Source organism: Chaetomium globosum, genomic scaffold (assembly GCF_000143365.1).
Source record: "Chaetomium globosum CBS 148.51 scaffold_8 genomic scaffold, whole genome shotgun sequence".
Lineage (NCBI taxonomy): Eukaryota > Fungi > Ascomycota > Sordariomycetes > Sordariales > Chaetomiaceae > Chaetomium > Chaetomium globosum.
Window position 1 is genome coordinate 76,582 of NT_165983.1, and position 24,192 is coordinate 100,773.

General features: G+C 56.5%; 9 protein-coding genes across 9 annotated transcripts in view; 4 read left to right on the forward strand and 5 right to left on the reverse strand.

Moving 5' to 3' along the window:
• Positions 1 to 131: 131 nt before the first annotated feature.
• Positions 132 to 1,951, reverse strand: CHGG_10746 (uncharacterized protein; the record flags this gene model as incomplete). Its single annotated transcript, XM_001226012.1, has 4 exons — positions 132 to 317; positions 452 to 1,102; positions 1,168 to 1,530; positions 1,598 to 1,951. The coding sequence occupies 4 exons, from the start codon at positions 1,949 to 1,951 to the stop codon at positions 132 to 134; spliced, it is 1,554 nt and encodes a 517-aa protein (XP_001226013.1).
• Positions 1,952 to 2,145: 194 nt separating this feature from the next.
• On the reverse strand, positions 2,146 to 2,428 carry CHGG_10747 (uncharacterized protein; the record flags this gene model as incomplete). Its single annotated transcript, XM_001226013.1, has 2 exons — positions 2,146 to 2,242; positions 2,310 to 2,428. The coding sequence occupies 2 exons, from the start codon at positions 2,426 to 2,428 to the stop codon at positions 2,146 to 2,148; spliced, it is 216 nt and encodes a 71-aa protein (XP_001226014.1).
• Positions 2,429 to 3,199: 771 nt separating this feature from the next.
• Positions 3,200 to 3,814, forward strand: CHGG_10748 (uncharacterized protein; the record flags this gene model as incomplete). The annotated part of the gene is made up of 1 exon (XM_001226014.1): positions 3,200 to 3,814. One exon carries the CDS (start codon positions 3,200 to 3,202, stop codon positions 3,812 to 3,814), a length of 615 nt encoding a protein of 204 aa, XP_001226015.1.
• A 679-nt stretch (positions 3,815 to 4,493) lies between these two features.
• CHGG_10749 (uncharacterized protein) lies at positions 4,494 to 6,442 on the forward strand (the record flags this gene model as incomplete). The annotated part of the gene is made up of 5 exons (XM_001226015.1): positions 4,494 to 4,649; positions 4,716 to 4,849; positions 4,912 to 5,834; positions 5,897 to 6,321; positions 6,401 to 6,442. The coding sequence occupies 5 exons, from the start codon at positions 4,494 to 4,496 to the stop codon at positions 6,440 to 6,442; spliced, it is 1,680 nt and encodes a 559-aa protein (XP_001226016.1).
• A 351-nt stretch (positions 6,443 to 6,793) lies between these two features.
• CHGG_10750 (uncharacterized protein) lies at positions 6,794 to 7,978 on the reverse strand (the record flags this gene model as incomplete). The annotated part of the gene is made up of 1 exon (XM_001226016.1): positions 6,794 to 7,978. One exon carries the CDS (start codon positions 7,976 to 7,978, stop codon positions 6,794 to 6,796), a length of 1,185 nt encoding a protein of 394 aa, XP_001226017.1.
• A 766-nt stretch (positions 7,979 to 8,744) lies between these two features.
• Positions 8,745 to 9,675, reverse strand: CHGG_10751 (uncharacterized protein; the record flags this gene model as incomplete). Its single annotated transcript, XM_001226017.1, has 3 exons — positions 8,745 to 8,944; positions 9,012 to 9,326; positions 9,471 to 9,675. The coding sequence occupies 3 exons, from the start codon at positions 9,673 to 9,675 to the stop codon at positions 8,745 to 8,747; spliced, it is 720 nt and encodes a 239-aa protein (XP_001226018.1).
• A 1,345-nt stretch (positions 9,676 to 11,020) lies between these two features.
• Positions 11,021 to 18,984, forward strand: CHGG_10752 (uncharacterized protein; the record flags this gene model as incomplete). Its single annotated transcript, XM_001226018.1, has 3 exons — positions 11,021 to 13,000; positions 13,081 to 16,570; positions 16,664 to 18,984. 3 exons carry the CDS (start codon positions 11,021 to 11,023, stop codon positions 18,982 to 18,984), a joined length of 7,791 nt encoding a protein of 2,596 aa, XP_001226019.1.
• Positions 18,985 to 20,662: 1,678 nt separating this feature from the next.
• On the reverse strand, positions 20,663 to 22,137 carry CHGG_10753 (uncharacterized protein; the record flags this gene model as incomplete). Its single annotated transcript, XM_001226019.1, has 4 exons — positions 20,663 to 20,669; positions 20,748 to 20,849; positions 20,952 to 21,717; positions 21,801 to 22,137. 4 exons carry the CDS (start codon positions 22,135 to 22,137, stop codon positions 20,663 to 20,665), a joined length of 1,212 nt encoding a protein of 403 aa, XP_001226020.1.
• Positions 22,138 to 23,093: 956 nt separating this feature from the next.
• Positions 23,094 to 24,192, forward strand: part of CHGG_10754 (uncharacterized protein) — a gene marked incomplete at both ends in the record, with an annotated part of 1,488 nt that continues 389 nt past the window's right edge. The window contains 3 exons of the mRNA XM_001226020.1: positions 23,094 to 23,132; positions 23,197 to 23,518; positions 23,580 to 24,130. Of these exons, the coding sequence (XP_001226021.1) occupies positions 23,094 to 23,132; positions 23,197 to 23,518; positions 23,580 to 24,130 (912 nt within the window). The remainder of the gene's footprint in view (positions 23,133 to 23,196; positions 23,519 to 23,579; positions 24,131 to 24,192) is intronic.

The window sequence follows — 24,192 nt, forward strand, 5'->3', positions numbered from 1 at the left end:
TATCCACCCCGTGGGCCCTCCAAGTTGGCACTGTTGGCACTGCGACTCGCCCATCTCGGCTAAATACTGTGTAACAACATGACATGCATTTCGGAACCCCAATTTGGTTGCTTGCACCGCTTCCGAGCCCCTTAGATGTTCTTCGGCTTGAAGATCGCCGCTACGTCGCTCTGTGCGGTGAACCAGGTACCATTCACGGTCCACTCCTTGTCGCTAGCCAAGCTGATGTCGAAGTTGCGGTACAGCTCGAAGACGACCTTCCACATCTCCAGAATGGAGATGTTTTTGCCAATGCAACCGCGGGGACCGGCGCCGAACTGATTTCCTTGTTAGTCACCCCATACAACCATGATCCACAACCGGTGTGTGATGATAAAACAAAGAAAGAGAAAAGAAAAAGCAACAGAAAAAAAGAAGGAAAAAGGGCGGGGTGGAAGAGAACACTTCTTACAGTCAGCAAGTTCCGCTTCATCTCCTTGATCCTGTTCTCGTCGCCGTCGATCCACCGCTCGGGGCGGAACGAGTGCACGTCCTCGCCAAAGACGTCCTTATTGCGGTGCAGCACCCACGAGTTGACGCCCACCACCGTGTTCTCGGGCAGGTACACGCCGTGCAGCGTCGCGCCGCCCTTGGGCACCAGCCGCTCCAGGATGAAGCCCGTCGCCGGGTGGATGCGCATCGCCTCGTTGATCACGGCCGACAGGTACGGCAGCTTGATGGCCTCGGCGTAGGTGATGGGGTTGGAGGCCAGCCCGTGCGTCTGCGCGTGCTCCATCTCGTCGAGCAGCTTCTGCCGCGCCTCCGGGTACTTGCTCAGGTAGTAGATGACCGAGGCCAGGGTGACGGCCGTGGTGTCGGAGCCCGCGATGACGTTGGTCGTGGTGATGGCGATGACCTCGGCGAGGGAGAGCGCCTCCGGGTCGTTGTTGTGCACGTCGAGCAGCTGGTTGAGGATGTCCTTGCGGGGCACCGGGTTGCGCTGCCGGTCCTCGATTTGCTGAAGGGAGAACGCCAGGACTTGGTTGGACTTCTCAAAGGCAGGGATCTTGGCTAGAAGGGGGCTGCCCAGGAGGAACTTGTGCATGTAGGGGATTTGGCCGATCTGATAGATTTTGTCACGCTTTAGCTCTTTGTTTTTGGTTGAGGGGTAGTATATGGGCGACCTACGAAAGAAACATAGCCCAGGATACCGCCAATGGCGGCGATGATGTTGTCCTTGTCGGCGCCCGCCTCGAGGAAGCCGAGATCCTTGGAGAAGTTGATCTCGCCGAGGACGTCAAAGGCAAAGTACTGCATCCATGCGACGGGGTTGACGGGGTTCTTGCCGCCGTCCGAGACGTCGCGCAGCCGCTGCACCAACGTCTTGATGCACTTGTTGCAGTACTCCTCAAGGCCGACCACGACGTCCATGGAGAAGGCACGGGCCGAACCGCGCTTCAGCTTGGCATGGTACTCATTGCTCTGCGTGGTGAACAGTGTTGGCAGGAACTTGCCCTTGTAGACAGCCTCCGCCAGGGGGAAGAAAGCACTCTGATAGTCATGTTAGTAAAAGCCCACGCACATGAGAAGCTTGAGTGAGGGTGTATTGTTTGTTTACCTTGCGATACACATTCTTGATGCCGTAGATGGTCTGCATGCTCTCCGGGTCCGACAGCGAGACATGATTGGGCCCGATGCGCACGATGGGGCCATAGTCCTCGTGCACCCGCACGTTCTCACGGTGCATGTTCTGGTTCCATGTCGCCCGCAGTTTCCAGAAGCTGGAGAAGCTGGCTACGAAGGGGCCGGGGATGTGGCGCAGCCCTGTGCGGTACCTCGTCCAGGTGAGGTTGGTGATGAGCAGCACCAGGAGGGTTGTCCAGGGGTGGAACTGTACCCAGCTCCAGCCCAACTCGAGGACGCCGAGCTTCTCGGCCAGGCCGCTGTCGCCGGTGACGGTAGCGTTATTCATTGGGGGTGGATTCGGTGTAAGCTATCTGATTCGATGGTCGGTTCCGTGAACCGAGACAACAATAACAAAAAAGCACACTCAAATTTCGAATTTATCAGCATGTGTCTCATTTGCTACAGGCAGCTTGATCGTAGTTATATCACAGTCAGAATTACGTAGGCGCTTGACTCTCCGCTGCTCAGCGCTACTCTAACTCAACAGGCTACAGCCTGTAAGCCACCCTCAATCTCCCCGTCTTGACCGAGATCTCCCCGCTCGTTCCAAGGGGAACCAAACCAGCCCGGGGCACGGCTACCGCATGTAGTAGTAGTCAGTGGTTACTGTACTTGACTAGTAGTTCGGCTGTACTTAAACAAACCACAGCTGCACGGTTGCGCAAGCGGTAGCATGTGAGAAAGCGGCGCTGCGGCGCTGCGGCGCTACGGCTCTACGACGCTCCCTTTGTAGCATCTCGGCGAGCTGGGGTGTCTGCGGCATGGTCAGGGGTTGACCGGCAGAAGTGGAAAAGGTAAAAAGGTGAAAAAGGGTCAAGAATCCGAGTATCACCGTCGTTCGCACTAGTTTAAGGTGCTTACCCTCCCACCCTAACATGGGTATCGTCGGCGTGAGACAGTTCACGATCGATCAGATCGACTGATCGGGAAGTCAACGTCATTGGCTGAGGTAAGAGGTGGTGTGGTGGATCTGATGTGCCATCACAGCCAGGGGCTGCTTTGCCCCTGGATTTCCTGAAACGGAGATTCTCTCGGGGACCCAATTCGGGATTAGTGTCAGATGGTTTGTACCTCCGTACCAAGCCACAAAGCGACGCAGATTTCAAATCCTCCTGCTGAGAAACCGTGATTTGCCCCAATACCAAAACAGGAAATATCCTCGGAACCCGGAACAGGTTTAGTGCACCGGATGACTTTCCGGCATGCGACGCCAGAAGATGCCTGCAATGGAACAACAGTCTCATTCGGCAGGCCCAAGACGTTCTTGAACTATAAGGTAACTGAGAAGCCCAAAAACGGGTTGTGGTAGGGCTGGTCAGAATGGGCTACCTCTTATTCTACATGTAGACTGCTAGACTGGGAACTCTTGGATCTGTAGAGCCGCGGCTAGGTTGTCTAGTTGCTACCACATACCGACATGCAACACATGTACAAAAGCCCGTAGCATATGCCTCAAAGGGCACGATAATGAAACTGCAATAACTCGAGAACCTTGATTCAGGCTACCTGCGTTGTGGACAGAAAATTGCCTACCATGTCCGCTCCTACCAAGACCCAAAACTGCCTGGTCCCCTATGTCGACATAGACGCCGTCCCGGCGGAGGTTGCAGCGGCCATCACGCACCTCCCCTACCGGCGCAACATCTTTTACCTGCTCGGGCACTCGCATGGGTCTTTCCCACGGCTCATGAGCGTCTACGCAAACTTCTTTGACGGAACCCGGCGCATCCTCCCGCTGCTCGACTGGCAGCTCGTCGTCCTGCGCATCTCGGCCGCCCTCGACGCCGAGTACGAGTGGGATGTCAACGCCCCCGTGGCCCGCATCAACGGCATGCCAGAGGAGAAATTTGCAGCTCTCAAGCGCAGCGCCGGTGGGGGTGCGGAGGCCCTGGCGAAGGAGGCCAGCTTCACGGAACGCGACCGCGCCATCTTGCAGCTGGTCGATGAGCAGCTCGCTACATACACCAACACTGAGAAGACAGTGCAACAGGCTAAGAAGCTGATGACGGTTGAGGAGTTGGTTGAGGTTTACATTGTGTTGGGTGTTTATGCGCTCATTGCACGCATCACCAAGGGGTTGCGCATTGATTTGGATGGTGAGATTCCGGGGCTGGAGGAGCACTTGAACAAGGTCGTTACGCGGGATTGAGGAATGGACCGTTCGTTAGTTTGGTTCCGAATTTTTGTGGAATTACTCTCGAGTGATAAATGAAAGCATCATTCCACTGTAACGGCTTCCCGTTGGGCAGAGACAGATCTGGCTGGGGGCGGTTATTAGTAAGATCCAAAGGAATAAAGGCTTGTCTGAGAATTCAGGGGCCCAGTTCGCTTCTTGGCGCTTGATTACCTGATGCAGTTTGTTTGAATAAGCTTTCGATTTCCTCTTTCGGCATGTGGAGGCGTTGACCCTGTCTCATTGCGAACAAGGAGAGCAACTATCGGCCGTCATTTCGAGTCTCGGATTTTTTTCCCCTCCTCAACAGATACCCAAACCCCGATTTCTAAGCCCGAAGGTGATTTGCAAAGGTGTTTGGGTTTCAACGAGGCCTGGATTTGCAGATCGATTTGCTTTGTTGGCCACTTTCACCCCCCAACTGCCGTCCCTTTTTTAACTTACATCTTGGAGCTCATCGGCAGCTTACCTCCCTTGCGAATCTCACTTGAGCATCTACCATCTGGCATTGGGATCTAAAACCAGCTAGCTCAGCTCTTAGCGGCGTCCTTTTAGATCTTGAAGTTCCCATCCCACCTTCAACCCTCGTACCTATCCCATCCCGCAGACCAACCAAGTTCGACACCCACAGACCCTCGGGTCGACCGCCCCTACCATGTCCTCCGGTGCGACATCCATCGGGGAGAAACCCCAGGATTCCTCGAACGACAACAACTCAGACTCCAAGCTCGAATCCAACCTGCCAACAGACACGGGCAACGAGTCTGCCGAGGCTGAGGAGGTCTCGCCGAGACAGATTCATGGCGTTGTGGTAAGAATTGGGCCGAACGCGGAGTGGCGCGTCTGAATTTCTGCTGACCTGGTTGACCGCATGCAGTGGACCTTGGTCGTGATCGCGATTCTGTCCAGTATTTTCCTGTACTCCCTCGACAACACTGTGGTGGCCGACATTACCCCGGCCGTCGTCAATGCCTTTGGTGACGCGTTGAAGTTGCCATGGCTCTCTGTCGGGTGCGTATCCCCTTCCCATGCTGTGAGACCACAGCTCCTAACCGTGTCTGTTTCGTGTCTAGGTTCCTTCTCGGTGGTGCCGCAGTCGTGCTTCCTTTCGGGAGACTGTTCGGCCTGTTCGATGCCAAATGGCTCTACATCTTGTCGGCGCTCTTGTTCAACGTTGGCTCGGCCCTCTGCGGAGCTGCTCCCAACATGGATGCCCTGATCATTGGGCGTGTCCTCGCCGGTATGGGTGGTAACGGCATGTACCTCGGTGTCATGACTCTGCTTTCCGTCAACACTTCCGACCGTGAGCGTCCGGGCTACCTCAGCTTCGTTGGCTTGGTTTGGGGTATTGGCACAGTTTTGGGACCTGTGGTGGGTGGTGCCTTCGTCGAGTCATCGGCTACATGGCGGTGGGCCTTCTACATCAACCTCTGCGTTGCCGGCCTATGTGCCCCGGTTTACCTCCTTTGGATCCCTTCGTTCAAGCCCCGCGCTGGCACACCGTCCATGACGCTGGTTCGCGAATTCGATATTGTCGGTACCGTTCTCAGCATGGGCGCCATTGTCACGCTGATCATGGCCACGAACCTGGGCGGTGCTCTCTATGCCTGGAACAGCGGGCAGATCATTGCGCTATTCGTCGTCTCATTTTCGCTCTTCATCGCCTTTGGCATTCAACAGACCTACACTATCTTCACGAGCCTGACGTCGCGCATCTTCCCCATCCAGTTTATGAGGAACTGGAACGCGGTACTCCTGTTCTGCTGCGCCGCCGCTGTCAACACGGCTGGCTTCGTCCCCATCTACTACGTGCCGCTCTACTTTCAGTTCACTCGTGGTGACAGCGCCATCACGGCTGCAGTTCGGCTGCTCCCGCTCATCTTCGTGCTGAGCGCCGCCATTCTCGCCAACGGTCATCTCATGGCCCGCTTCGGCTACTTCCAGCCGTGGTATATCTTCGGCAGCATCCTCACCCTGGTTGGCGGTGTCATGTTGTGTATGTCCTTTGTCTTTCCTTCCAAATCACGTCTGAATTGGCGCTAACATTCCGGTATTTAGCTCGTATCCATGCCGACACCCCAGAGGGCCAGATCTACGGTTTTGAGATTCTGGTTGGTATTGGCACTGGCTGCTTCATCCAGGCCGGTTATGCCGTCATCCAAGCCGTCACTCCCCCTGAGGACATGGCCTATGCCATCAGCTTTATGATGTTGGCACAGCTGTCCGGTATTGCTCTCGGCCTTGCCATTTCCGGTGCTGTTTTCGTCAACGACGCCATCGCCAACCTCAGCGCGGTCTTGACCGACGCTTCGCGGGAGCAGCTCCAGATGGCCATCTCGGGAACCAGTGGCGATTATCTGAGCTCTTTGTCCGAGGAGGTCCGCACGGCCGCTACGAATGCCATCGTGGAGGCCCTCCGCAAGGTGTTCATCCCTGTCTACGTCGCTGCCGCCTTCGCCTTGGTGCTCTCTGTCATGTTCACGGTATGTCTCTCCCTCCCTCTCCTCATCCTCACAAGCTGCAACTCGCTCTTGGGAACACAACTAATATGTCGATCAATAGAAACGCAAGATGTTTGGCGACATTGTGGCCATCGCGGCTTAACCCGCACACGATTCGTAAGGTACCATAACGATACAATGCATATCCAATGGGGAGTTTGGAAGAATACCACTATTTGTGCATGGACGGGAAAGGTGCAGTGAAAAAAAGGTCTCGATCTTGAGATATCTTGTGATTCTCGTCCATTCATTCAGGCCAGGTCAGAATGTGGGACGTTTTGCATTTAATAATCAATTTAATGGGGTGAAGAGCTTAACCTCTGCCAGTCCTACTCCTGCAGTGTAACCTCGCACCTGATGTATCTGGTACCTCCTTATCCCGCAGCCGGTGTATCTTGCAGCCTACCTACTATCTTGCAGTTGATGCATGTGCTTGTTCAACCATCCATTACGCTTAATTCAACCTCCACACTGTCTTGATATGCCCGACCTCCTTGCCGCTTGCTAACTGAATAGCCCTTTTTAGTGCCTCCTCGACCTCTCCCTCGCCGGCCGTGGTCCAATCCACAACATTGACCGTGGGCCGCTTCAGTGTCCCATCGATAAACATGTTCGCCGTCTCGTAGATCAACTCTTCGGCGCGCGCATTACCCAGGCGCTTGAGGTGCTCCGACCCCCTAAACGGTAGGAAGCTCAGCTGGCGTGTGAACAGATGGTCTGTGGTCACCGTCACCGTCGCTGTCGGGCCGGCAAGCAGACCAACGAGCACAAACTTGCCTCCCGGTGCGAGTGCAGACGCGAGCAGCTGCCCGACACGACCAAACACACTGTCGAGCGCAAGCACAATGGGCTCCTTAGGAAGCAACCCCGCCGCGGCCGAGGGACCTGGCGCCTTAGACGACCTGGCGGCCAGCTCGGCCTCCAGCTCGCCCTCACTCAGCACCGCATCCGCACCGAGGGCACGCAGCTCGGCTTTCACCACAGCCAGCACCGGCTCCCCGCGGTCGCGCACCACCAGCACAACCTTCACCCCACGCTGCCGCGCCAGCTGCACCAGGAACTGCGACACGCCGCTCGTCCCCGCCGACGCAATCACCCAGTCGCCCGCCCGGAGCGGCGTCACCTCGTCTAACAGCAGCCGCGCAATCAGCGCCCCCGACCGGATCAACGCCGCGTCAATCGGGTCCACCCCCGCCGGCAGCTTGATCAACGCGCTGGCCGGCAGCACCGCGTGCGTGCGCCACGTGCCGAGGCCCAGGTCGCCCGGGAGGACGAGGTCGCCCGGGGCGAAGAGCGGCGTGCTGGAGGATTGGACGAGGGCGCAGCCGTCGAAGCCCGGGATCGGGTGCCGCGTGGTGCCGTCCGGGGAGGGGGCCGTGTATTTAGGCTTGATGGGGTAGCGGCCGGCGAGGAGCATCAGGTCGACGCGGTTGACGGGGGCGGCGAGGAAGCGGACGAGGACTTCGCCTTCGTCTTTGCCTTCTTCGCCTTTGCCCTGGCCGGCGTCGGAGGCGGTCGAGGTAGGATCGACTGCCGAGGCCGAGGCCGAAAGCGAGGGGTACGAGGGAATTGCGTGGCTGACGAGCAGGGTGCTGCTGCCGCTGCCGGGGGTGGTGGTGTAGACCAGGGATTGCGCCATTGTGAAAGATGACGGAGGGTAGGGGCCGAGGGGCTCGGGGTGCAACGTCGGGTGTGGATGTGAGTAAGCCTTGGTCTGGGGGCCGCGATTGGTTCGGCCGAGGTCAACGGTGGTACGCGCTGGGGCTAGGATCGAGATGTTGTTCACGTTGTGAAAAGGCATGTATATACTCATTGCTAACTGGCCCGGCTAGCCAAAGTGGGTGTTCTCATCGCATTTGGCCATATGTTCTGCCTCCAAAAGAGGTAAGCCTACCCCGGCATGCCCGTGGTGAGAATAACCCCTAAATAGTTTCCTGGTTTGTTCGAGATTCTCCGAACACTTGCATCCGTGTTACGACATGCACGTGCATAAGCTTAAACGCGGGGGCATTGGCAGTGCCAAATCTGGCCTCGGTGGGTTGCTTTCACCTTTTCCCAAGGCGGAAGTAGATGACCCCGTATTACTATGGTCATGTAGGTGAGCGGCGAAGCCCGGAGAAGCCCGAAGGGGTGTGACTATCCGGAGTTAAACTTCACAGGCGGCTGAAACAAGGTCATAACAGCCGTCGTACAAAGATTCGCTTATTTATGCCTATCTCATTGCCCGGCTGAATAGCCGTTGTGTCTACCGAAAGTCTATCTGCAGCTGCACTTATGTGGCACTGATCCTCCCCTCCTCAGCGGAGATACACTCTTGCAGCAGGCAACTTATAACCCCGGCGCTGCAACCCACCCGAAAGGTGAGTAAGTAGCATGGATGCAACCGTCGACGGAATCAGACCTGCTTAAGCCTTCACCTGGTCCCTCCACCGGATCTGAGTAACACCGTCGAAGAGGGGCAGCAGCAGCACGTCAACGCGCTCGTCCTTCATAAGGTTCGTGTTGAACTCATCCAGCGCCTGGCCGCAGCTGAGCCAGTAGGGGCGGACGTGGTCGTTGAGCCACGGGGCGCAGTCCGGGCCAATCGAAAGGCCGCGAGCAAAGACTGTTGTTTGCGTTTGTCAGCAACGAGGTTGCAGGGCAGGTCAGGGGGACGAAAAAGGGACACGTACCATTGTCGCAGAGGATGATGCCGTTGGGGGAGAGGAGCTTCTGGTCCAGGATCGTCTTCACGTAGTTGGCGTAGCCATCCTTGTTGGCGTCGACGAAGATGAGGTCGAACTCGCCCGTCAGGGTGGGGAGCGTCTTCTCGGCGGGGCCCTCGACCAGCTTGATGCGGTCCTCAACCCCGTACTTGGCGAACGCCTCGCGGGAGGCAGCGATCATCTTGCGGCTGTACTCCAGCGTCACAATCTCGGCCTTGGTATCCTTGGTACCCTCGTACCAGGCGAGCGCGCTGTAGCCGGAGAAGCAGCCGATCTCCAAGACTGAGTAAGACACGGAGCGTTAGTCTGGTTCCCGGTCATGCCGCTGCCGCGTGGCAACAAACGTGTGGGGGAGTGGGGGCGTGTAGGCATGCTATGATGCTACATGTACAATGTGGAGGTGCATAGAAGGAGGCAGATACGTACTTCGCTTGGGCTTGCGGTCCCTGGCGGTGAAGATCATCCAGGAGCCCTGGAGGCAGCTGGACATCTTGTCGGCATCGGGGAAACGAGTGCGGGTCCACTCCCAGTGGTCGGCCAGGTTGTCAGTGATGGGGAGGGAGCGCTTCTCGCAGTACTCGCTGACGCGGTCCACTTGCTCCTCATCGAAAGGAAGAATGCTGCCGAGCATGATGGGCGATGGTTTGATTACACGGGGTAATTTGAAGTGTAGTGATGTGATATCTGTAGCTGGGGCGCAGCGACAGTTGTGTTTGTGAAGAGGAGATGATTGAAGACTGTTGGATGACTTGAGTGATGAGGTTGAGATCACCTTAGACTGCTGAGGACATGATACTTATAGATGAATCATAGAAGATTGAAGCTGTACTCTTACTCGATCCCATTGCGTTGCCGAGAGTGCATCTGGTAGAATGAGTTGGTCTTGCCTCGAGATGCCCGCCAGCATGCCCGGATTCCCCAGCTTGGCCCGCAGCATCGCCATGTCTAGTCTCGTGTGTAGAATCTATGCATGACTTGTTTGGATACCTGGCCTAGGCGTATGTTTCCGTTTCGGGGCCACTAATCCAGAACCCCATTTCAGGCTGAAGTGGTAGTAGAAGTGAGCATTGGGTCATTGGCTCTGGGCTTGACAACCTGGAACTTACGACGAGAAACCCCCAATTGTGTGAATAGGAAAGTCCATGATTTGGCAAATCTAGGAATGCCTATGAAACGTACTCCTGAACAGCCACATGCCTGATTTGGAGGGGGCCGGGCCGAGAAAGCCAAGATGCAGTAACTGCAGGACCGTTGCGTTCAACAGCTGAGCCGCACGGTTGCAGATTCCCTATTCAAGTATATCCTGCGGCGAGCTTGGAATTTGGATGTAACATAGCGTCCCGGAAGGAGCTACACCCCTGAACTCGCCCTTCTCATTACAGGACTCACCTTGGTCGGTACCTAAACGGGTTCAAGCCCATATAGGGAATCGATCTGACAGCCGTTGGGGTTTCTTTCGGACCGAGCCGAGAAATTCATGGAGGCGTCGAGATTCAACCTAGAACCTCCAAGCTTCTTTTCGGATGGAAGTAGACACTGGGATTCCAACGGCTGTGATACCGTACTTGGGGGTTAAACGTAAGTACATCGGACGCTTTGTTATCTACGTAGACTTCCATGTACATGAGTTATGGAAGCTCGAACCCGCCCGGGCATGCTGGTGCCGGGTGTGTGGGAGTAGGGGCACTTCAGGTTACCAGCAACGGCGCAGACGTAGTAAAACTGACCCGAGAAGAGAACAAACCCTCGATAGGCAGACCCGGGTTGGCCGTCAGATCCGCTGTAGAATGTGACTTGGCGCTGTATCACTCCCCGAGACGAGAAGCGAGACGGATCCCATATAAGTTGATGAAATAGGCGGCATTGGCACGCCTCGTGTTGTTTTACGCCCACTTATACGCCGCTCTCTGATCTGCTTTTTCGTCCCATGCTGTAACCACTGCTTTCCCCACGCATATTGGTCCAATCCATTCAACATGCGCAATCCTCTAGCGCGTGAAAGCAAGCATGCGTTTCTAGCCACCCCCCCTTCATCACCGCCGTCGACCATGACCATGATTGATCAGACAGTTGACGATGGCTGGCTGGACATCTCCAAACAGCCCCACGGGGCTGCCAAGACCTTGAAGCAGGCCAAATCCCTCCACATCACCTTCAAGCAAGTCACAAGGGCACTCTCAAGCCTACGTGGCATCGGGACAGACACCGACTCTGGGGGTCAGTGGGCTTCAGACAACAATGAGATCGAGTCCGAGATCGAATGCACTCCTGCCCAACAGGAGCAGCTCCGACGCGACCCCGATGCCGCGAAAAGGCCCGCCGTCATCCGTCTAGACCTGTCCACTGACATGGTCAAGAGCTTCGACCAACTCCATGAAGCATGGCTTGCTCTATCTCTACAGCACCATATCCTACGAACGACCATCGTGAAGGAAAAGAACAATGACGACTTCGTCCTCCGCATATTCAAGCGTCCGAGAAATGTGCGGGGTGGTTTCGATGCCAACTTCGAACACATCCACACATTCGGCTTCCAGGGGCCGGCGATGCTGGTCGTCGAATGGGCCAGCTTTACTCCCCATGTCACTCTCTGCCTTCCTCAGCTGGTCGCCGATAGCACATCGTTGGGACACCTTTGGAGGGACTTCCTGTCTCTCTTGTCGGGTTGGATCCCGCCACTAAGGCTCACGTTCCCACAGTACCTGAGCCTTGCTACGAGAAACACCAGTCGGGAATCTGCGAGAGACTTCTGGGACAAGACACTCGGCTCCCTGCCCGATGTTGTGGTGCACTCGTTCCCACTAGAGCGGCACCAGACCTTCCAAACCACGCGGGCCACCAGCCCCGTCTCCATCAGCGGGTCATCCCTCAAACGATGCGCAAAGCAGCTCGGCGTTTCCGAATACGCCGTCGTGTATGCGGCCCTGGGCTTGGTGCTGGATCGCCATTGCAACCTGGGCAGCGAGGTGCACGACATCGCCTTCGTAGCCGAGGGAAGAAACAAAACTGTTAAGGGCCACGAATCAGTCATTGGATATGTCGACCAAGAATACCCGCTCAGGCTCCAGATGAACCCCGAGCGCACTGCGGCTGCCGTGATCAAGGAGGCTGAGCGTCTCAACACGTTGTCGACGACACATGCCTTCTTTGCCGGCTCGGAACTCTTGGACGCCGTTTCGGCCATCGATTTCAAGCTTTCTGTTGCCGTCGGAGACGACGAGGGGCTACTGGCCGCTTCTGAGCCCAGCAACCATTCCGTGGGAATCACCGTGCAGATCAGCCATGCAGTATCCATCGTCGCGCAGCATGACACGGCGATCCCCGTCGAGAAGGTCAAGGTTGTTCTTGACCATTTCACCATGGCGCTCTCGGAAATGGTCAAACACCCCAACTTCTTCCTCAGTGAGATCGAAATCATCTCCCCACCGGAACTGGACCTTATCCTGGAGATGGGCATGCCTCTTACTGTTCCTTCTCACGATAACGTCCACAAGCTTTTCGAGCGCCAAGTTCTTCTTACCCCTGACGCCCCAGCCTTACAGTTTGAGGGAAATCGTCCTTTGACGTACGACGAGCTGAACCGCATCAGCAACAGAGTTGCACGGCACTTGCCTGTCGGTAGAGGCTCCTTCGTACCCGTGTGCCTCGAGAGGTCGGCGAATCTCATCATTTCCCTGGTCGCCATTCTCAAGACAGGGGCGGCCTATGTCACAATCGACCCCGACACGCCGCAGGAGAGGAACAACTTCATTGTCGAGGATGTTGGAGCCCAGGTTGTTATTGTTGATAAAACAACCACTGGTCGATTCCCGGGCCGAGAGGTGGTCATCGAGGAGCTCATCGCGGAGTCGATCCGAGCCCAGGACACCAACTTAGACCGTGCCTGTGATCCCAGCGACCCTGTCTACGTGATTTACACATCCGGGTCGACGGGGAAGCCGAAGGGTGTGCTTCATGTAAGTGATATTTTGAGCAGCAGCTCAATCATTTCCAAGGGTATTTCAGTGGCCTATGTGCTAACCATCTATGCCCCTAGGTCCACTCCTCGGCAACATCTGGTCTCGCAGCCTTCCCGACATTGCCTGATCTTCGCCAACTCCTCTTCCACAACCCCGTCTTTTCGGCAGCGCAGCGGTCGGTGTGGTCGACTCTAAAGCAGGGCGGCTGCCTGTGTCTGGCCAGCAAGGAAAACCTCACTGTCCACATCGGACGCACGATCAACCAGATGCAGATCAACGTCATCGATGTTACCCCTTCGACAGCGCTTCTCCTCACCCCCGGCACTGTGCCCTGCCTCAAACGGATGACAGTTGCCGGTGAGCTGATCAACCCGGCTCTAATCCCGACCTGGGTCAATGAGCTGGAACTGCTCAACGCTTATGGTTTGAGCGAGAACACCCAAGTTAACTGGAGACGCGAGATGGTGCTCGGTCAGAACCCACAGAACATTGGCCGCCCAAGTGATACCACCACCTCGTTTGTGCTCGTGCCAGGCACTACGCGTCTCAGCCCCCTGCTCGTTCCGGGAGAGCTTTGCCTCGGCGGTGATCAGCTCGCGCTTCATTACCTCAACCGTCCGGAGAAAACAGCGGAAGCCTTCATCGACAACCCTTTTGGCCCCGGCCGCCTGTACCGAACCGGCGATATGGTCGTTGCCCACGAAGACGGGTCCATCGAAATGGTCGGTAGAATCGACTTCCAGGTCAAGATTAACGGTCAGCGTGTCGAGCCTGGTGATTCCAACACCATCTTGCAAACCCACCCTGATGTCTCCAACTCTAGCGTTGTTGCCGCCGAGATTGGTGGCCGCAAGTCGCTAGTCGCTGCTATTGTTGCCAAAACAGGGTCGGCACTGGAGTGGCCGAGGCTGCGGAGCGAACTTAAGGACCTGCTAGCCCAGCATATTCCTAGCTACATGATGCCCACCTACTGGCTCTTGCAAACCGAGCTTCCTCTAAACGTCAACGGAAAGGTCGACATCCCAAGACTCACCAAAGATGTCCAGGGTCTTGGCAGAGACACCCTCTTGCGTTTCTCGACCGATAACCACAGCGCACCCGAGAGCTTAAACGGCGTTTCCCAGGGCGAGGGCACCGCACACCTTACGGAACCTGCACAGAAGCTTTGCGAGATCCTAGCCAGTGTCTTAAAGCTGACTAGCCCACGTATCAGCACAAGCGAGAACACCTTCCAGGAGCTTGGGGGGTCGTCCCTCGACGCTATCCGTGTCTCAACCAAGGCTTACCAGGACGACATTCAAGTGTCAGTGCCAGACATCCTTCGACTCCCTCTACATGCCCTGCTTGGGAAAGCAAAGGCATTGCGCGAGAAGGCCCACGAAGATGTCCCACACTTCTCGTTGCTGCCCAAGAATGCCAATGCAAGGAAGATGGACTACGTCGAAGACGCGTATCCCACCACCTCACTACAGGACAGCTTCCTGGCCGACTCCTTACGTGGGGGTTCGACTTACATCTACCGTCGTTACTACCGCTTGAAGGGCGTCTCACATCAGGAAGTCCGAAAGGCGCTGGAGAGTCTGATTCCGCGTATCCCCCTACTCCGGACAACCTTCATCCTGAACAAGACATCCTTCCTCCAATTGATCAGGAAGACTGTCCCTGTCCTGTCATGGGATGACCTGCCGCAGGTGACAGCGCGGGAGTACTCGGCACTTGAGAAGCGGACCATGGAGCTGGGCGGCAACTTTGTGCATTTTGCTAGTCTCCGGGACGGCATTCTCGCTGTTACCATGCATCACGCTCTGTTCGACTACTGGTCCAACAACTTCCTCATCGACGATCTATCCAACGTCCTAGGCAACAAGCCGCTTCCACGACGGCCAGCCTATGTCGACTTTGTCAATCACACGCTGAAATTGCAAACTGCGGAGCAGGCACAACTCAAGAAGTTCTGGCGAGACAAGCTCAATGGCGTCCTTCCCACCGTTCTAGGCCAGACCACTGAGGACAGCGCTGTAGTAGAGGCCATCCTCGCCCAGGATGTTCAACACATCGCAGCGTCACACAACGTCTCGATCGGCTCTCTCATCTATGCCGTATGGGGCGTTGTCCTCTCCATGCACACCGGGCGTAACGATATCTTATTCGGTGCCACGCTGTCTGGCCGCGACGTGCCCGTGCAGGGGATTACCGACATGGCCGGGCCGACCATTGCTACAGTTCCATTCCGTATCCAGCTGGATACAGAGACATCCCTCCTCGACTTGGCCAGAACAATCCAAGACGAAATTTGGGCGGTTGCGCCCAAGGCTCAGTTCGGTCTGCGGAACATCGTCAAAGAGGCAAACTTGACCGCAAAGCACTACGACACTCTAGTCAACGTGCTCATCAAAGATACCGAAGCGGTCGGGTCGGACCGTGATAGCAGCCCCCTCGTGCCGTGTGAGCCCCACGAGCCGAACTTTGTCCCCGATCATACCATGCTTGAAGCAGAGACAATGGGTGGGAACGGCCTGAGATTGCGTCTTCTTTCTGGCTTGACGCATGCTAAAGCCTCGCTGCTGCTGGGAAATGTGGCCGAGACCGTCAAGATCTTTTTGGAACGTCCTGATACCCGCATCAGTGATATTGTTCCCACCTCGGTAGAGGAACTCAAGTTTTTGGATTCCCAGTCCAACGTGCGTCCCACGGAGCCCGGTCTGACGGCCGTCACCCTTGTCGATAGGATCATTACGCAGTACCCCGAGAAGACGGCACTCCAAGAGCTGTCAGACGCCACACGAAAGAGAGGGCTGTCCTACCGACAGTTTGGTGATGCTGTCGACCGCCTGGCGCGTTACCTCCTGACCAAGGGAGCCAAGAAGGGCGACATCATCCCTATTTGCATGCGCAAATCCATCAATACCCTCATTGCCGTCTTTGGCGTTCTCAAGGCCGGCGCGGCCTATACTCCGCTCGACCCCAAGAACCCTCGTGACCGAAACGACTTTATCACACACGATGTCGGGGCTACCATTACAATCACCGACAGCACACACTCAGACGTGTTTGAATCGTTCACCGGTGAAGTGATCAACCTCGACACCGTCGATACCACGGGAGACATTAACACATTTGCCGGCGAGCTTCTGGAGCCTTCTGTCCGCGACCTCGCGTACGTCATTTACACTAGCGGCTCGACCGGTCTTCCCAAGGGTGTGCAGGTGCACCATGGCGCGGTAGGAGCGTCGACCGAGGGCATGATCGAGGCCTGCAACATCGATGACAAGTGGCACGTTCTGTGGTTCCTGAACTACGTGTTTGACGCGTCATATTTCGATGTCTTTACCGTTCTCAGCTCGGGTGGCACCATCTCGATTGCCGACCAAGACACGTTGATGCAGGATCTCGCGGGCTGTGTCAACGCCTTTGGGGCTGAGCAACTAATGATCACGCCGACCATCTCCAAGTTGATCTCACCTGAGCAAGTGCCTACTCTAAAGGCCCTTCTTGTCTGTGGCGAGCCTATCACCCCTGAGGTTGCTAGCGTCTGGGCAACCCGTATGGACGTGTACAATGGATACGGTAGGTTAGGTTCTCTATGGGCTGACCCCTTTCACTCACTTTCCCACCACCACCCCCAAAATCCAGTGACAGCTGTTCTAACCAAAGATACAGGGCCCACTGAGGCAACAATCCTCATGACCGTCTCCAAGGTTCTGCCTGAGGGTAATCTAAAGAGCGTTGGTTACCCATTGAAGGCGGTCAAGGCCACGATCCTCCACCCTGAGCTCCTGGTCCCCGTTCCGTATGGCACTGTGGGCGAGCTCTGTGTTGGAGGAGATCAAGTCGCCATCGGCTACCTCAACCGCCCCGAGCTAACAACCAAGGCCTTCACCACCGCAGCGGATGGCTCACCAATTTACCGCACCGGCGATTACGCCCGCTGGCTTCCGTCCGGGGAGATTGAGTGCCTTGGCCGAAGAGACAACCAAGTGAAGCTGAACGGCTTCCGCATTGAGCTCGGTGAGATCGAGAACACCATCTTGACCCAAGCAGCCGACATGGTTGAGACCTGCGTTGTCACTGTGGCAGAGGTCCAACGCAAGAAGCAAATCGTGGTGTACTACGTACCAGTCGAGAAGCCGGAGGGAGAGGTCGCGAGTAGCAACATGTACGCCACCGCGGTTGTCGATCCTGTAACGATCCTCGACCGGCTCCAGTCTCTGGCTCACTACATGATGCCCAAGATCTTCTTGCCTTTCAAGGGTTTCCCACTTCTCGCGTCCGGCAAGATCAACCGGAAGCAGCTCGCCGGGTTGGCAGAAGGGCTGGACCCCAAAACCTTGGCCGGATATTCCAGCACAGCGCCCATTTCAAACGGGCCTGCTGTTAGCGACTCGGAGCTGACCGAGGAGGAGAGGACACTACGCGGTGCATGGGCCGAGTTGTTCGAGGTTGAGCCTGAGACCATTGACCCAGGCTCGCTATTCTACCACTACGGTGGTGACTCAATTGCTGCCATCAACCTCGGCAGCATGCTCCGCAGCCTGAACTTTTCTTTGTCGGTCAACGACGTTGTCACATATCCCTCCCTCAAGGAACAGGCCCAGCGTATCAAACCAGTAAAGGCACCCATGACCTCTGCCCTAGCGGTCAAGCTCGAGGTGAGCCAAACGGTTAAAGATAAGCTGCAGGCGTCGGGCCTGTCCGATGATGACATCGAGGACATCTATCCTTGCGGGCCGGGCCAGGTGGAGTTCTTGACGCAGGGGCACACCGAAGATCAGTTCTGGATGCTGATGACGGTGCGCCGTCTCCCCAGCGGCTTCGACCTCGACCGCTGGATCGAACTGACAAGGGGACTCACTCAAGCGAACCAGATCCTCCGCGCCATGTACATGAAGCAGGACGACGCAGACCCCCTCAGCTGGGTGCAAATCATCCTCAAAGAACCAGTTATGGACTTGGCCATGGTCGACTGTGAGAGCGCCAACTCGGAAGAAAAGAACAAACTGATCCTCAAGCACTGGGACCAGCGCTTCGCCATCGGCCGCCCCTTCGTGCGCTACCTCGTCCTCCGCTACCCCGACGGCACCATGGACCTAGCCACCAAGCTCGACCACGCCATGTACGACGGCACGCTCCTGCGCATCTTCGACGACCAGTTCACCGCCCTCCGCGACGGCCAGCCCATGCCCGTTTCCCCCACCCCCTTCCGCACCTTTGTCGAGTACACCAACCAACCCGAGCTCCGCGACCCCATGCTCAACTTCTGGAAGACCGCGCTCGCCAACAACACCTTCACCTTCCCCTCACACATCGCGCACCCCAAAGTCAGCGCCGTCGCCCTCGCCCGCACCGCCATTCCCGTCAACGCCTACGCCCGCACCGCCGGCGTCACCGCCAGCATCGTCTTCCAGGCCGCCTACAGCCTGCTGCTGGCCAAGCTCAGCAACGCCCCCACCGCCGACGTCACCTACGACTACCTGCTGACCGGCCGCAACGTCGACCTGGACGACCCGCAGCTCATCAACGGCACCTGCGCCAATTTCCTGCCCTTCCGCTCGCGCATCGGCGGTGGCGGCGACGGGAGCGTGCAGACGCTGCTGAAGGATACGCAGTCTGGGTTCTGGGCCATGACGGAGAATGGGTCGGTTGCCTTGGGGGATATCTATGGCAAGCAGGGGCTGGGAGTGGATCGCGCCACGCACGCGGCCAAGACGCTGTTCTTGTTCCAGCCGTTTGAGCCGGCCCCGGCCGAGCAGGATAATATGCGGTGGATTGTCATGGCTATGAGCAAGGTGACCATGTATGTGAATTATGCGGTTATGTTTGAGGTGTTTAAGGATGTGGATGGGGGGCATAAGTTGAAGATGGGGTATGATTCGAGGTTGTTTGATGCTGAGCAGGCGAAGGGGGTGTTGCAGACGTATCTGGGTATTGTGCAGGATATTGTGGATGGGAAGAAGACGGAGGTGGGCCAGTTTTTGGGTTGACTCCCTGGCCACGGCCATGGCCTTGGTCGTGGCGTTGACCGAAGAGATGGAAATTGGGGGGCCAGATTGTTTCACGGCGTTGAGGGTCCTGTGTGGTTATGCGTGGTTTTCGTGGTGCTTGTGTCTTTCTTCTTTTGTATATAAATTGGTCTTATCTTTCTGAATCACTTTGGGAGGTTTCCTTCACCAAGAAACAAGAAAATACAAAAAAGACATGGGCTATTTCCGTTCCGGCCTTCATCATCCCGCGAAGCCTACTGTCATCCTCGAGTGAGATCCATATTTAAACCAATTGCAAGGAGCTTCCAGCCATCTCGAGATCCAGCATCCGAGATCATTGACCTCCGACTCGAACCTCATGCAACGTATGGGCTGCCCGTCAAACCGGAAATGGGCTCTTTTGTTGGTCCAATCTATGCAAAATTCAACCAACCCCGGAATGGGCAAATCTCTGCAGCCTTCGTTGAAATTGATTTGCCCCAGGCACCATTATCTCCCTGCCAGGTCCCTTTGCTGTCGCATGTCGTGACAAGACAGCATGTGGTGATCCACCATTGCATTACGGCATTGGAACTTGCCGCACCTGCGACCAAAAGAGCGGGAATTGGGAGACGCATGGTGTTGCTTCGCCGGTGTGGGAAAGGCCCGGTAGGTTTAGAGACAGACCGGTCCTTGAAGTCACGTTAGTAGGACTGTCATGGCAAGGGCTGTGGGTGTCACTCCAGGGGTGATTACGAGGAATTGGACTAACGTACGAGTTCTCAATTTGCAAGGAGTTGTCTCGGTCTAGCTGCGTGTGTGTGAGGGAGCCGGTCTCTGGAGATCCAAAAGGCGCCTCCAGATGGGGACATGGGAAATCAAGTGGTTTATATGCCCGTCTTCAACCCCCCCTACCCTCCTTTACTTTCTTCTACTTCCCATGCCCCCCCCGCTACCCTCCCTCGGTCCGATACGGGGCGGCTCAATACGTCAACGCCATAAACTGCGGGGAACGCATATTCGGCCGGCGTGATATTGATGCAGGACGGCAACACCGTCACTGCATTGATGCAAGCTCTCGTATGCACGCAAACATTCCCGGTATCACACCCGACACGAGGAGTCGATTGCCAAGCCAATTGTCTCTTTGTCGCCCCGATCCCGTGTGCGAGTCACGGTCCAACGACACGCACTAAAGTGCCGAATAGCGATGCCGCCGGGGAACCAACGGACCAACAACACACACAACCTTGCCGTCCCAAGTTCCAAAGGAGGTACCTAGCGCGAGGGTGCCGCACGCTCGACCGACTGGAAGTCAAACATGTACTTCAAATACAGCATATAGGTCGGGGGGAATGGACCGTAAAAAATGAAAGCGGCGTGGGAATACGAGGCAGAACTCGTGCTCGTCTGCTGGAACCGACGACGGCATGGCAAGCATCGACAAGGGTGCGGTGAGGAGGCGAGGACGGGTTGCCCAGGCCAGCACCAACCCAACACACCACGACAAATGGGGTATCATCACACCGAGCGCCTCATGGTCATCAGGGCCAACACGATTAGTAACGGGCGAGACCGGATCACACCCTGCATATACTTGTTCCTTTTTACAATAACCGAACGCCCCGACGCCAATGCTATGCAGTGCCCGAGACGCACACAGCGCTCGATGCAAGGAAACAACACAGTCACGCATCGGTCAGAACCTTTAACCGGGTTAGTAGGGGAAAGGGGAGTGAGGGGAAGGGGAAAGGGGGGGGGGGGGGGGGGGAACGGAAACTGACCTGGTTTCGTAACTCCCAGCCCTCGTGATGTACCGCACCCATTTGAAACTCGAGTTGTTGCTCTTCTCAAACACCTTGAGGTAGGCCACCAGCAGACCAGAACTTGGGAACAGCAGCAGGTTAAAGTTCTACCCCAGGGGCGGGCGGCTCCAGGGCTTTTGGTTGGACGTGGGTGTCAGCTCGGCCTCGGCGCTGAGGACGAACTCGCTCTGGCCGGTGAAGCGGCCGATCTTCCAGACGATGTTGTTCTCGGACGGCTCGTATTTGGCCTTGCCCTGGGTGCAGCGCTCCGTGATCCGGGCCGTGTTGAGCGGCGTGGGGATGCGGACGACGACGTTGGTGGCGAACAGCTTGGAGCCAAAGTTGGCGCGCACGCCGATGCTGTACTCGACCTTGGTCTTGCCGACCTCGTTGACGATGGCGTGCACCTTGAAGGGCAGGTTGACGTTCTCGGTGGAGCGGTAGCGCATCAGCTCGAACTCGCCGTCGGGCGGCACGAAGCTGATGATGCGGTCGCTGTCGAACTTGCCCAGCTTGACGCACTGGTGAAACTGGCAGTCCTCGAGTGTGACGCTGCCCGCGGCCGCCTTGGTTGCCTTGCTCCCCATCCTATTACCGCTGGGGAGGCTCAGCAGCCCGTCGTTATCGAGCAGCAGGCGGTCGTTCAGCCCAAACTTGCACTCGGGTGTCCCGCTGAGGTAGGCGCGCATGATGATCTGGCCGGTGACGTCGGCGCGGAGCACGGCGCCGGTCGCGCTCATGAGGAGGTTCACGTCCTCGATGACATCTACGAACGCCTCGTTCTTTCGGTACTTGACGTCGGCCTTCCGCCACGACAGCGCGCCTGTCGCCTGCATGGTGATCTTGGCCGAGTCTTCCGGGGCGCGCTCCGTCTTGACACCCTCTGTCGTGATGTACATCTTGAGCGTGTCGGTCTCGGTGTTTTGGGGATAGCCGAAATCGATGATCTCTGTTGAGGGCGCGTGTTGTCAGCAAGACTTGCACAAGCCACAATCAGGAATGTGATTCCGGGGGGTCGTTGATATCCCGTACCATCCAGGAGCTCATAAACCAGAACGAAGTTGTTTTTAACAGCTTCCTCATCGAATTTGCCAAAGTAGCCACGGCCGAGCTGGATCAGGCGGTACAGGAACTCGAAGACGAGGGCGGCATTGGCGTTGCTCTTGGTGATGGCCACCAGATAGATGTTTTCGTGCTTGACATGGCTGAAGGTGGTGCTGCCGAGGGTCAGGATGGGCGACCGGACTTGGGCGTTGCTGATGACCTGGATGCGGAAGACATCGGCGAGTCGTGGGCGGCAGTCGTTGCGGAAGGCCCTGAAGATCAGGTTCTCGCCCTTTTGGTTGAAGACGAGGATGCCCGACAACATGGCGGCGGGTTTTTGGCGGCTTCGGCGTTGGGGGGTCGCGGTCGCGGTCGATGGCCAGAGGTGGTGATGATGGCACGACCACGATGTGGAGCTGGTTCGATAGGAGACACTTCGAATGGGGGAGCTCAGCGTCGCAAGTGGATGGTCGCATGCGGGCAGGGCAGAATTCGCTGTCTGGAAATTGGGGATCCATTGGGGGGTTGGGCGGTGAACTGGATGGACAGGTGGCGGCAGCTGCTAACACTCTTTGCTCAACTGGCGATGCAACGACTCCAATTCGTGAAACCTTCGGACCATTTTGTCCGCCTTCATCTTTCGATTCGGCTCCAGAATGGTTTCGAGGCAAAAGACAAATAAATGTGCAACTCTATCTGCTACCACGAATAGCTGCTGTGAAAGCAATCAAGTTGCCTTGCACTATTTGCATTGGCTTTTCGAAAAACCCAGTCACCTCTTCTTCCCCGTAACACACGCACAGCATCATGGCCATCATCCAACTATTTTGACCATCAACAGGTTGGCAGAGCCAATGCTTAGCGGCGTCGAATTACCATCAACACCATGTCGCTCAACCGCATCGGATCCCATCATGGTGAAACTCCGCTAAGCTGGATGGAGATTCGGGGTCCTACCCGTGATCGCAGATCGATGCTGGTTGTCCCAATCAGTTGAGGCAACCAATCAGGAAGAAACAGCAGCGAGCATATGATGTCATGGGGGATGCTTGGTGTGAGCCGATAGCCCTGGCTGAAGTGTCTCGTCAGGAACAACCGAGGAAATGTTAATATAAGGTATCCGAAGGATCCATGTTACGTTCGAGGGGTAGCATTTCGTAACTCAGGTTGCCCAGCACCACTTTACTAAGATACCTATCGACTTGAACTATCACTTCCGTTTCCGTTGTTGCCCATCCTTGTGTTACCTATCCCACGAACATCTGATTATTCGCCTTCGATATGGATGCTGCGGAGATGGTTTCGGAAGGGAAACTCAAGGTAGGTTGGAACTCAAGGGTTTAGAAATTACAAAACCTCAAGTGTAAAACTAACACCATTGTAGCAAGGTTTCTTCCTCGCAACCCTCGTCTCAACGGTAGCCGGCACTTTCATTACCAGCATAAACCTATACGACCGTCTCATCGAGCAACGCCGCCAAAAAAAGCTGGATCGGGGGCAGAATAAGAGAATCAAGGAACTCGAACAGCGTCTGAACGAAGCCGAAGAGGAGAAGGAGCGCATCAAAGAAGAGAGCACAAAAGGTAGCGGGACTGGTGATGGAGATAATGAGTTTCGGAATTCGCTCCAACAAAACGGCAAGATGGTCCAGAACGAGTACAACCGATATTTCGCAAACCTAGGACCGAAGTTTGCCGAGGGAGACTGTAAGTCTTTACCATCGTCATCTTGATTGTGAGAAACATAAACGCTAACATCCCCATCCAGTGGTCGCCCAAAACCAAATCCAAAGCCAAATCATCCTCCTCCAGGGCAGCGTCATCAAGCTCCTCGAAGAAGCCATCCTCACCGGCAAAATGCCCGACCTCAACCGCCTCTACAACACCTCCGAGTTCGCGCGCGAGAGCAGCATCCGCGCCCTACGCGATCAGTACCAACGCCTTCTCCGATCCCCACCCCCCGTCCAACAACAACAACAACAACAACAACAACAACAACAACGACGACGACGACCCGGCGGTCCCATGCGGCGGATCTCCTCCACCCCTTCCCTCCGGGGCGACCGCTCCACGACCGACTCGGTCCGGAGCCAGGGTGGCCACGCGCTGCAGAAGGCGCTCGCTCACCCCAGCAACGCCGGCGCGCCGTTGTTTTGTCGCTGCGCCAGGGAGCTGCAGCAGACTAGCAGGCCGCTGGAGAGCGTCATTGCGGTTGACCGCGGGGCGGCGGTGTGTGCGGGGTGTGAAGCTAGGGTTGATGATGATGGGGATGATGGGGCGGATGGGTGCCGGTCGTGGAGGGTGGAGAAGGAACTCGCTGTGAGGGGGGGCCGCCGCGGGTCGCTGAGGGACGATCGTCTGTCTTCTGTGGGCGGCAGGGG